Below are 12331 nucleotides of genomic sequence, written 5' to 3'. Positions count from 1 at the left end.
ACCACATACATGCCTGTAGCCACAATCTGGTCACCACAGGCACACCTGTAACCACAGGTTCATACATACATGCCTGTAGCCACAATCTGGTCACCACATACATGCCTGTAGCCACAATCTGGTCACCACAGGCACACCTGTAACCACAGGTTCATACATACATGCCTGTAGCCACAATCTGGTCACCACAGGCACACCTGTAACCACAGGTTCACACATACATGCCTGTAGCCACAATCTGGTCACCACAGGCACACCTGTAACCACAGGTTCACACATACATACCTGTAGCCACAATCTGGTCACCACATACATGCCTGTAGCCACAATCTGGTCACCACATACATGCCTGTAGCCACAATCTGGTCACCACAGGCACACCTGTAACCACAGGTTCACACATGCATACCTGTAGCCACAATCTGGTCACCACATACATGCCTGTAGCCACAATCTGGTCACCACAGGCACACCTGTAACCACAGGTTCACACATGCATACCTGTAGCCACAATCCGGTCACCACAGGCACACCTGTAACCACAATCTGTTGGCGGAGAAGAGAAAGGAGGATTGTGGGACCTACAGGCTACTAGCCTAGTTCCAGGCTCAGTAAGAGATTGTCTCAAGTGAACAAGGTGGATAATGATAAATTGGAGCACTGAACACCCTCCTCTGGTCTCTGCATGTGTGTACAGGCACATGCACACATGCTCACTAACATATACACTCACACAGAGGCCCACTTTTCCCATCACATTTATTTCATCAATCCAGTGGGAGAGCAGACTGAGAAACCTGGAAGGCCCTGTGAGTCTTTGCCTTAAGAGTGGCTACTGCAGGGGATTGAACACCTTGAAAACAGTAAAGACTCTCCCCCTTCCCCTCTTTGCACTGCTACCCCACTGCAGGGGAAGGCTTCTCGAGAAGCGGGCCCTAGAGAAGACATCTGCCCTCTCCTACTTTCCACAGCCTCTTAGGCCAAAACCCTCCTCAACATAGTGTGGCCCAGATCTTTAAATGCAATTGTTAAAATGGGGCCAATTCATACATTCAGGTCCTGATGAGATTATGGGCTTGTTTTTGTTGGCCCAGAACTCATTTTCTAAACCTGTCTGATCTTTGTGGACCCCCAAAGCAGACCACCAACACATGTGTAGCAGAGACTCAAGCAGCCACTGTGTGGTTTTTCCTGTCAAGAAGCTGTTGGGTGAAATTCCTCATTCCTGAACACTCAACGGTAAGATGTGGGGTACTGAGTTCTCATTCTTTTTTTGAGGGGGTTTGGTTTTTTTGAGACAGGATTTCTCCATGTAGTCCTGGCTGTCCTGTAGGCCAGGCTGGCCTCGAACTCACAGAGGTCCACCTGCCTCTGCCTCTGCCTCTGCCTCTGCCTCTGCCTCTGCCTCTGCCTCTGCCTCTGCCTCTGCCTCTGCCTCTGCCTCTGCCTCTGCCTCTGCCTCTGCCTCTGCCTCTGCCTCTGCCTCTGCCTCTGCCTCTGCCTCTGCCTCTGCCTCCTGGGTGTGCCACCACCACCTTGCATGACCTCATCTTTATGGAAGAAACTCTTCCACTTACAAGGTTTTAGACAGTCCTTTCAAAATGTAATGACCATTGCCTTGGTTCTACTAAAAAAATAGTTGCTAATCGCCACAGTAAAAATGCTCATTAATACATATCATCAATAATTAATTCATGGTGGCTAGTAGAGATTAAAATGGCAACTAACATTAACAAACAGCTGCCAGTGACTATAATTAATAATCACAGAACTTTCCAGTGCCTGGACAGGCCCTGGCACTGTGATGGGCACCCGAGTGTGGTATCTCAGAAGTCCTCATGACCAAGCTATGAGGTGAACACTATTCTTATCCTCATTTTACAGACAAGGAAATTGAGGTTTAGAAAGGACAAACACCTCCAAGGTCACACAGTTTCAAATGGCACTGAAATATTCATCTAGAGGGTTGAATTCCAAGGTCCAGAGTGAAGGGAGACACCCCACCCCACCCCCACCAGAGTCTCCAAGGCTAAAACAAACTCCCAGACTTCAAAAATGCAGGACAATAAACAATAAACAAACCAAAGAAATCTGTGGGTTTATTTCCATTGTCTGAAGAATACAAACAGCCATATAGAACAGATAAAAGACTTAGGCTGGAGAGGTGGCTCAGGAGTACTGGCTGCTCTTGCAGAGGACCTGGTTTTAATTCCCAGCACCCACATAGTGGTGGCTCACAACCATCTGTTACTCCAGTCCCAGGGGATCTGACACCTCTTCTGGCCTCTATGTGCATCAGGCATATGTGTGATATAGTAACATATATGTATGCAAAATATCCATGCACCTAAAACTAAAAGTAAGTAAGTGACTGTGAAAAGTTTTCAACACTGAGCACTAATGTTTGAAACCCACTTCAAAACCAGCCCATCAGATCACCTATCCTTGAAAATTTATTTCCAATCTAAAAGACCCAAGCGCGAACTCCCAGGATGCAGCACAGTGGTAAGTTAACATGCTTACACAGCAAGGGTGAGGCCCCAGGTGTGAACCCAGCCAGCACTGAAGAAACATGGGTGTGCTCCTTATGTAAACCCATCAACAGCCACGGAAGTTCTGTGTTCTCAATCTCTGTGATTGGAATTCTCCACTCGAGCTGTGTGCTCCTCTTTTTCTCCTAGTCCAGGGCATCGATCAGTTCAGGGCCACATGATGTCATAATTTCCAAGTCTGAGTTAGTCTACATACTACACAACAAATAGAACCACAGAAACCATCCTGGACGAGTGGGTGGGGTTGCCAAACTCTTTTATTTTCTGCCTGCCTTCTCTGAAGATCCTCCTGATTGTCCGCGGTTGGGTGTAGTGGCCTTCAGCAAATTGTGGTTGGGGCTGGTACTTAGCCAGGGCCTGGAAACATCTCTGCGGAGTGACTGTCAGAATTCCAGCCGCAACCTGAGACCCTTCGGAACAGCTATTAAAGGAAACAGCCCCCTCTCTGGTCTCTAACTCTTGGAATTAATAGACTGTTTTCTTCCCACAGCCTTCCTCATTTCTGCTAAGTACTGACTAGAACCTTCACAAGACAGACACTAGAGTCCACCTGAAGCCAGTCTCCTACAATTCATTCCTAGACCTAGAACTGAGTCTCTAAATTGCTCTTATTTCTTCTACCAGCGGGTCTACATAAATGCAGGCTGGAATCAGAGAGTGGGTGGTCTCAAGCAATCCGAGCTAAGCCATATGGAGCTGGGCTTTTAGCTCACACTCTAGGTGCCCTCACATAGGAGAGCATTTAAAACTGTGGGCCTCAGATGGGTTTGCTGCTGTCATTGTGACATCATTTTCTACAAATAATAAGCTCATACCTACTATCTTCTAATGTTTCCAGCTATTTCAAATATAGGAGTAATTGTGCCCCGAGGTCGTTTGGACGATCTGATTCATCTCTCCCTGACCCGTCATCTGTCTCCAAGATTTAGCCTGCGTCTTACAGAATGAATGATAAAGCACTAAAAATTCCAAATGGCTAAAACTACACAGCACTACCAACAGCGCACAAAACACCGGTTAAAAGGAGCATGAAACACTCCCCCCGTCCAGTCACCTTTCACGCCAACCTGCCAGATTACACACTCACATACTTTTTCCAACATCACGAAGACAGAGGCAAAAAAGCGCAGGGCGCTCATGCTCACCGCAGTGTGCAGTTGACTCCCACACAAAAACAAAAACAGCATTCAAGGCCAAAAGCCGGGGCATACCCACTCCTTCTGCCTCCAACCAGGAGTTATCCAGAAAAACACATAGGAAGAAAGCCCACAGAGCCCCAGACACCTACCGCTATGGACCCAGAAGATGTGGCAACAAACACTTTGATAACCATTTCGACAGTCGGAAAGAGGACTCCCCCTAACACACCCCTGCTAGGGAAGTCGCTGGACAAATCCCGCAGTGACGCCCGGGGGAGCAGGTGCCAGGTCAGGGCTGGCGGTGATCCAAGCCTCTGCTCCCAGCCCTCCCCTCCAACCAAGAGGCTAAAGAGCAACGGGGAGGCATCCCGGGCTTCCCCCTCCGTTTGGGATGTCAGGAAAACGATTGGCTGATAAAAGCAGCCACTGGACCCTTTCCCTTATCACTTTAAAGGCCTAACAACAGTCCCTAAAAGGCCAGGCTGAGAGCTCGGGAGCGCACCAATCACAGACCCATGGAGAGGTGCCTAGGGCAGAAGAGGCGGGGCTCTGGAAACTGTGGGGTGTGGAAAAGAAGCGAGTTGTCCAGAGCCTAGGGAAAAGCCCAGAAAAAGTCACCTTATCCAGAACCAGGCTGGATTCACCAGGCCTTGGACAGACCACAGAACTGTGAAGACTGAAACAGCCGCACTGGCCACTTAAATGAAGCGCGGCTTCCTGATTTAAAGTTTTCTAGAGGGTTATTTAAAAACCCAACGAACTGTCACAGGATGGAGATTCCTCTGTGAGTGGCCTGTTTCCTGCTTTCTCCTTCCACCAGCTGTTGGGTGCTGTAAAACTTCACTGACACTTCAGAGCTGGTGGCTGCCGATGACTGTATCTAGAAATAATCTCCCTATTTTAAAGGCTTTGGGAGATGGGGATGTTTATAACAAGCTCTAAAGCATCTTATTTATACAGGTGATTTGAACTGCATTTAAAAAAAATCAGAGTACAAAACTAGTAAAAAAAAAAAAAAAAAAAAAAAGCCCAAATGTTAGCAGCCCAGACTCTGCTGATGGGTTTCAAAGCAAGGTCAAGGACCCATGAGGTGGCTCACTGGATAACGGCCTGCAAGCCCGAACACCTTCCTGAGTTTCATCCCTAGAACTTCATAGTGAAAGGAAAAAAAGCAAATCACACATACACACTCAGACACACAGACACACATATGTGTGCACACATATACACACAACACACACACAGAGACACACATGCACACATATATACCCTAGAACTTTATGGCGGAAGGAAAAAAATACACAAACACACTCACACACAGAGACAGACACACATAAACACACATGTGTGCACACATATGCACACAATAAAAAAACATGCACACTCATACAGAGACACATGCACACACATATACACATAAATATGCACATACATACATGCACACACACAAATACACACATACACAATCACATGCACACACATATATACACATGAATACACAAAGACACACACATGCACACAAATACAATACACACACATACACTCAGACACATGCACACACATACATATGTATACACACAGTAAAAACACAGGCATACTAATACACACAGCCACATGCACACACACACACACACACACACACATATATATATATACATACATACATATACATGAATACACATATGCACACGCACGAATATACACACACATGTTCACACACACAAATACAGACATACACACAAATACACAAAGACATACAGACACACCCATGTACATATATACACACACATACACTCAGACACACATGCACACACATATATACATATGGCGGAAGGAAAAAAATACACAAACACACTCACACACAGAGACAGACACACATAAACACACATAGCGTAGGCTGTGGGCTGTTTCTTCTTTCTTGTTGGTTCTTCTTGAGGCAGCAGAGGGGGAAGAGCATAGGTGGAGGGTAAGACTTTGTCTTATGAGTTTCTGGGGTAAGGCTTTGTCTTACAAAAAATTAAAGGTTGCTGTATAATAAAAAGTTTACTTATCTAAGTCTGAGTTACAGTTGTAGCTGACCTGCCTCTGATCCTCTGAGGCCAGAAACTTCCGTCTCTAGCACATAGAACCTCATCCTAAAACAGCAGGTGATTAAGTAAAGGATTAATTGCTGGAGCCTTCTCCCTATTGTCCAGATGCCTCTTGCTTGTCAGACTAGGGGGATGTTTGGAGCAATAAACTTCTATTGAACCAGGAGAAGAGAATAACACTCTCAGAAGGAAAAACTTTTACATAAGCAAATATGTATAATCTCACATAAATTCATATTCAGCTTCATTCATGTTCATTTATTCATTTTCATTCAAACCCAGCTGGGCCCAGCTTACATACATTCTCACAATCACATATACCTACACACACACACACATACACACATACACACATCCATACTTAAATATGAATATGGAGCAAACGACCAAGCACCGGTGCAGAAAGAACTCACTCATTCTGGATGAAAACTGTACTCCAATCTTTATTACATAGAGAAAGAAAAAAACTTCTACCTTTTTAATGCTAAATGAATTAAACCCATGTGTGTAAGAAAAAAAAAAGCTTTATTTCTTTTAATAAGACTAAACCTGTCTTGTCCTTACAATGGGGTCAGAACAGATCCCATGGTAAGGAGAAGCCTGCTTGCTCCTTCTGCTCTCTGCAACATCTTCTTTCCCTCTGCATTCTGCACATTGCTCTCTTAGTATTTTATGTTACCTATAATTTCTAAGTTACTCCACTCTGCATTCTCCTTCTAATCTAAAAAAATGTTCTGTCTAAAAACTTCTCCTCAGCTCAGTTCTTCTCACCTCCGTTCCTCTCACCCCAGTCCCTCAGTTCTGACTCTTCTCTTTGTCCTCAGCTCTTAAACATCTTTCAGAACACATGATCACATGTTACAAAGTTCATCACAAGTTCACACACAAAAAAAATCAAATCATAAATTGAAATAGAAGTTTACAACGGCAAATGTCTACATGCATATCCATTAGGAGTAATTATCTGGCTAAACATCCATCACCTGTCTCAGCTCCACAGGTTCACTGAGAGTTAAAAACCATAACTAAGTTATTAGTGAAGTTTTGTATAGATAAACTCAGTCAGTATTTTATCTTCTGTCCTAGAACCTATAATAAATCGTTAGTTGTCTTTTAATGACCTTTGGTTAATTGTTTTACAACCTCTTGGAATGTGCTCTGAGTAGGAGAAAGTCTGGTTACCATGGATTGACTGGTGACACTTGGGAGACTGGCAGAGTTCTCACTGAAGCTTTGACTATCAGAAGAGGACTTAATAGCAGTTCCATTATAAAAGAGCTTAATAATCACAGATATAATTTTAGGAATTCTTATAGGATCACATTAAGTCATGTATTTGTCTACATAGCATCACTAAAAGATAGTACATCTTCATGGATCTACTGAGATCTACTTCAAAAGGGGGTGTGCTTCTACTTAGTGGTTGTTATATATATTTAATAATGACAGGAAAAGCATATTAATAGCAGGAATCTTTCCTAAAATGAGTCCCTCACAGCCTTGCTTAATGAGAGCCCACCTGTCGCAGATTATATAATAATCCGAGGCAGGCCACTTCAGGATGATCACCTGCTAGTTATTAGCTTGTCCCATTATGGCTCCTGACATACATGTATACCCATGAATACACACACAGGCACGCACATACTGAGAAATCAGATCACAGGCATTAGGGGCGAAGGCCGTGAGCATTTACTTCCTTCTGGTACCAGACCCTCTCCTACCCTGTTATTCATCACAGAGGAGAGAGGCTGGTGCTCTGGAGCAGCATGAGACCTCTTTGACTCCGGTACCTGCTCTTTTCACCAGTGTCTCAGAGATCCTGAGCCTGGTCCCTGTCCCCAGGTAGGTGTCATGATGAGAAAGGACACTCCCTAGAATATATCTCAAAGTCAACTAATTCACAAGTCAAAATTTAACTTTGGGCAGCATAAATCCATAGAAACAAACATAAATAATTTAGAAGGCAGATTGACAACATGATCGTTTAGAGAGACATTATCAGTAATTTCTCCCCTGGGGCCCATGACTTCTCTAAGCACACACTGAACTCGTTCCTGTGGAGCATGTGTCAAATCCCATCAGGAGGACCAGGTCACCTCATAAACAGTCTTGCCACTACTGCCACTGAGCCCATCTTGCCTGGCATACCCATACTGTAGCATCATGGACCACTGGCATCTTTTTCCCCAGCAGCGTCCTGCACACACCTTCCAGAACTATGAAAGCTAGCCAGAAGCAGAGTGCCCAGTCTTCTGGTCAGTCCAATATTGATTCCTATGTACGAAGTGTAAGATATCTTCAGCAAGAATGTGAGTCTTACCAATGACTTCTGGAACTCAGCAAGAGCAGTAGCAGTAGCCTGTTTTGTCTGGGGAGATTCTTGGGTCTCTGACCAATAAGTCATAGGCAGGTAACCTGTGTCTAGCACTGAGGTTTTATTTATATATATTTATCACAAATGTAATGCAGAGCTTTTATGAGAAATATTTATTTTATGTATATGAGTACACTGTCTTCAGACACACCAGAAGAAGGCATCACACCCCAGTACAGATGGTTGTAAGCTACCATGTGGTTGCTAGTAATTGAACTCAGGACCTCTGGAAGAACAGTCAGTGCTCCTAACCGCGGAGACATCTCTCCAGCCCCTGGCACTAAGGTTTTAATAACCCAGGTCTTCAAAGTGCAGCACTGGTCATTAATGTGGAGAACTTCTGTTCAAACTCCTTTAAAGATTATATTTTTAATCAGCTTATTAATGAATGGGGTTTCAGAAGACTACTTCACACATCCTTGGTTTAGATTAATAATTCCATACCCTCCTTCTCTCCACCCTCCTGTCCCTACCTCTTCCCTTCCCATTAGTTGCCAGTGGTCACCCCATCCTTTAATATCATATAACAGCTTCTTATAGTGTGTACTGGCTAAATCAGAGACACATCACTGTTAAAAGTGTGGGAAATGAGCAAATGGGGGTGCTCCAACATAGTCAGGACATTTATATCAGCCATCTTGCCAAGACTCAGGGAACGTGAGTGAAGAGGAAGGAGAGAATATATCAAGGAGGATGGCTGTAAAAGGCTTTGGGAGACCAGACTGTGGGAAAGCAGACCTGAACAGCTCCCACCCTGAGAATCAATTGACCCTTTGTTGGGAGCTGAGCCACCCCCTCCTTCACACAAGGCTGATCATGAGAACCAACTGACCCTGGTCTTGGCCAGACACCTGGGGCTGTTTGGGCGGAACCAGCATCCAAAGATAAGCCACAAGATGTTTCAAGCCTGCACCCAGCATCTGCCCCAGATGTCCGTCCCTCTCTCTGTGCTTTGATCATTCCCCCTCAGCCCCTCCCTATTTTCTCTCACTGTGTGCTTATAATCAGGCTCCCAGCCTCCATTAAAGTAGACCTTGATAAGCCTTTGCTTGGTCTCGCTCCCTTTTCTCGCCTGTTTCTCTTTCAGGCTTGGTCCCCCTCAATCTCCCAAATAACTAGGTCCCGTGGGTCCTGCAGGTCGGGATAAAAGACCGTCTCTAAATATGACGATTGTTACAACTGTAGTTCCCCACATAAAACCTGTACAAGACTGAGTCCGTTACAATTCCCTGCATGCAGGGCGGCTGGGCTCCCTGGGTACTTGGCACAAACCATCCTTTGATCTGGACGGCCCCAACTCAGAGTGGGGACGTTGGCCTGGTTCTCTTCACATGACACAAATGGAGGTCTACAGTGCTGCCTTCACTTTTCCAGACAGGGTTTTTCTATGTAGCCCTGGCTGTCCTGGAACTCACTCCGTAGACCAGGTTGGCCTCAAACTCAGAAATCTGGCTGTTCTGCTCTGCCAAGACTAGGTAGTCAAGGCAACCTCAAATAGTCCTTGAACATCCACATAACCGCATAAGCAGGTTACAGAAGCCAAAAAGCAATTACTCGTAACATAGCAAGTATATCGTCACGGCTGGACATTTCTGGGTTGGAAGGTCACTGAGTCAGTATTGCTGATAACTTATCTTCCAGGAAAGAGACAAAAAGCTAGTGAATACCAAGATGGACAGATGCCTAGCATAAAATGGAGTTTCTTCAGCCATCACAATAGCAAAAGAAAAGTAATTAACACAGCGGTACACAGGCCTGTGGTTACAACATTTTGAGAGGTAGGAAAAGGAGATCAAGAATTCAAGTTCCTGGAGGGGGGGGTGATAAAAATAATCAAGATACATCACATACAAATACAGAATCATCAGCTTACATAAAAATATTCTGGTTTTGTTGTTAGGTGTTCTAGTTTGTTTGTTTTGAGACAGGATTTCCTTGTGTAACCGTGGCTATCCTCGAACTTTTTTAGTCCAGGCTGGCCTTGAACTCAGAGATCTGCCTGCCTCTGCCTCTGCCTCCAGTGCTAGGGTTAAAGGTGCATATCACAAAGCCCAGCAAAAGATAAAAATATTAAATAATAATAATAAAGTAGTAACTGTGCATCGAGGAGCAGTTCAAAGCTAGCCCGGTCTGTGAGGCCAAGGCTAGCCCGGTCTGTGAGGTCAGGTGAGCTAGAGCTACATAGTAAGAGCCTGTCTCAAAATAAATAGGTGCTGGAGAGATGATGGCTTGGTGGCTGAGAGTACTTGCTGCTCTTGCAGACGACCTAGATGCAAATCCCAGGACCTTCTTGACGGCTAAGAACTGTCTTTAACTCCAGTTCCAGTGCCTTCTTCTGGCCTTCTCAGTCACTGCATACATGGTATACACATACACACACACACATGCAAATAAAACACCTATACACATAAAATAAAAAGAAATCTTCAAAAAATAAAAAAACACATTTTAATTAAAAATTTAAAGGTCATAAAGATCATACAATGCTTCCTTCATTTTTCCAGACAGGGTTTCTCTGTGTAGCCCTGGCTGTCCTGGAACTCACTCTGTAGACCAAGCTGGCCTCGAACTCAGAAATCCACCTGCCTCTGCCTCCAGTGCTAGGGCTAAAGGCACATATCACATATTACATAACAATTGTGAGGCCAAACTGGACTATAAGAGATCCTGTCTCAAAAAAACATAGTACTTAAGAGAGTTAATAGAAATCTGTCTCTGTATACTCTAAAAACAAAAGATAACTTATGGTAGGGTTTACCTTTAATCCCAGCACTCAGGAGACAGAGACAGGCTGATTTCTATGAGTTCAAGGCTAGCTTGGTCTATGTATGGAGTGAGACACTGACTGTAAAAAATATAGAAAAGTATTCAGCAACCTGAAGGAACTATTTATAACATATATCACAGGGTTTTGATACATCAAAAGTTCTTCCAAATCAAGTTTTACAAAGATTTATACCAAGTTTAAAAGTGAGCTAAAAGGCCAGGCTCACCCTGGTAGACCAAGCCACGTGAGAGGCTGGGGTAAGCGGATCACTTAACCCCTTAAATTAGAAGCCAGCATGGACCATGTGGTGGAAATTAAAAATCAAAATCCTAAGGTACTGGGTTCCACCTCTAGTGCTGCCAAAACAAAAGGTAAGCGGGGAAGAGAAATTACAAAATAAGAGAAATGGACCCAGGAAACTGAAATCCCACAGAAGAAAGCCACACCGGTGTTAGAGATCCTAAAATCTGATTAGCTTAGTAGATTACATAATTGTGGCTAAATGGAAAGTGACAGGTTTGAAGCCAAATTACCTTGGCCTATCTTTAGTCTCCTTAATGGACTGGCCACTGTATGGGCCCGTGATTGATATAACATTTACAGGACCGTCAGGTAAATTCTTTTGCAAGCACCGACAGACCCTCACTTCCACCCACCTGAAGCACTTGGGGCCTGTAGATTTTCCTGTTTTGCTGTAACCCGCTTGGTATCTGACGGCACAGCTTACATACTTTACAAGTAGCTTGATTTGTGACTTATTTGTTCTGCGACTATTAAAACTTTACAAAACGTTTACCACGTTGGAACATGATATTTGAGGTAAGATAAATCTGTGTTCCAGGCCACGGTCATTCATATTTAGTTCCAGGATAAACTCTTCCTGTGAGAGCCCTGGTTTTGGGAGGTTTGTTTGTTTGTTTGTTTGTTTGTTTTGCATGACACTAATAAAGCTATTATAGCTTCTTACCCTTCTTAGCAACAAAGAATTTACAATTAAAAATGCCAGTTTTAACAATCAAACTCAAAAATAACAGCTATAATTCTACCACCTGAGTGTCTTAGCCTGTTGTTGGCTTGGAAATACTGTACACCAAACACAGTTTTTGTGCTCGCATTTAGTTTTTGCAAGAAGCACCACCATGTATAAAACCAAGTTAACAGGGACACTCTGTCCCCAGTCCTCTCCCTTCCTGGCACTGCGGCAAAAAGCAGGGTCAGCTATAAATTCCTTCAGCCGCCTGGGTTCCAGCTTCTCTGCGATCTAGACCTCCCAGGCGCCCTTGGCCCAAGTACGCATGCGCGCAACTGGTGCCCCGCCCCGAACCCTGCCATTCCGCCGGCTTTTCCACAGTGCCAAGTACTACGCGTGCGCACACCCGAACTAGCCATCCCAGGAGGCCCCGCGT

General features: G+C 44.5%; 1 protein-coding gene across 1 annotated transcript in view; it reads right to left on the bottom strand.

Annotated features, from left to right (window-relative positions):
• Sh3bgr (SH3-binding domain glutamic acid-rich protein) overlaps nt 1-4119 on the bottom strand; it is a 28464-nt gene extending 24345 nt beyond the window's left edge. Inside the window, exon 1 of the mRNA NM_015825.2 lies at nt 3841-4119. Coding sequence (NP_056640.1) covers nt 3841-3885 — 45 coding nt within the window. The 5' untranslated portion in view covers nt 3886-4119. The remainder of the gene's footprint in view (nt 1-3840) is intronic.
• Nucleotides 4120-12331: the final 8212 nt, after the last annotated feature.

The sequence above is a fragment of the Mus musculus genome, chromosome 16 (genome assembly GCF_000001635.26).
Source record: "Mus musculus strain C57BL/6J chromosome 16, GRCm38.p6 C57BL/6J".
Taxonomy (NCBI): domain Eukaryota; kingdom Metazoa; phylum Chordata; class Mammalia; order Rodentia; family Muridae; genus Mus; species Mus musculus.
This window is presented reverse-complemented; position numbering and strand designations above follow the sequence as displayed.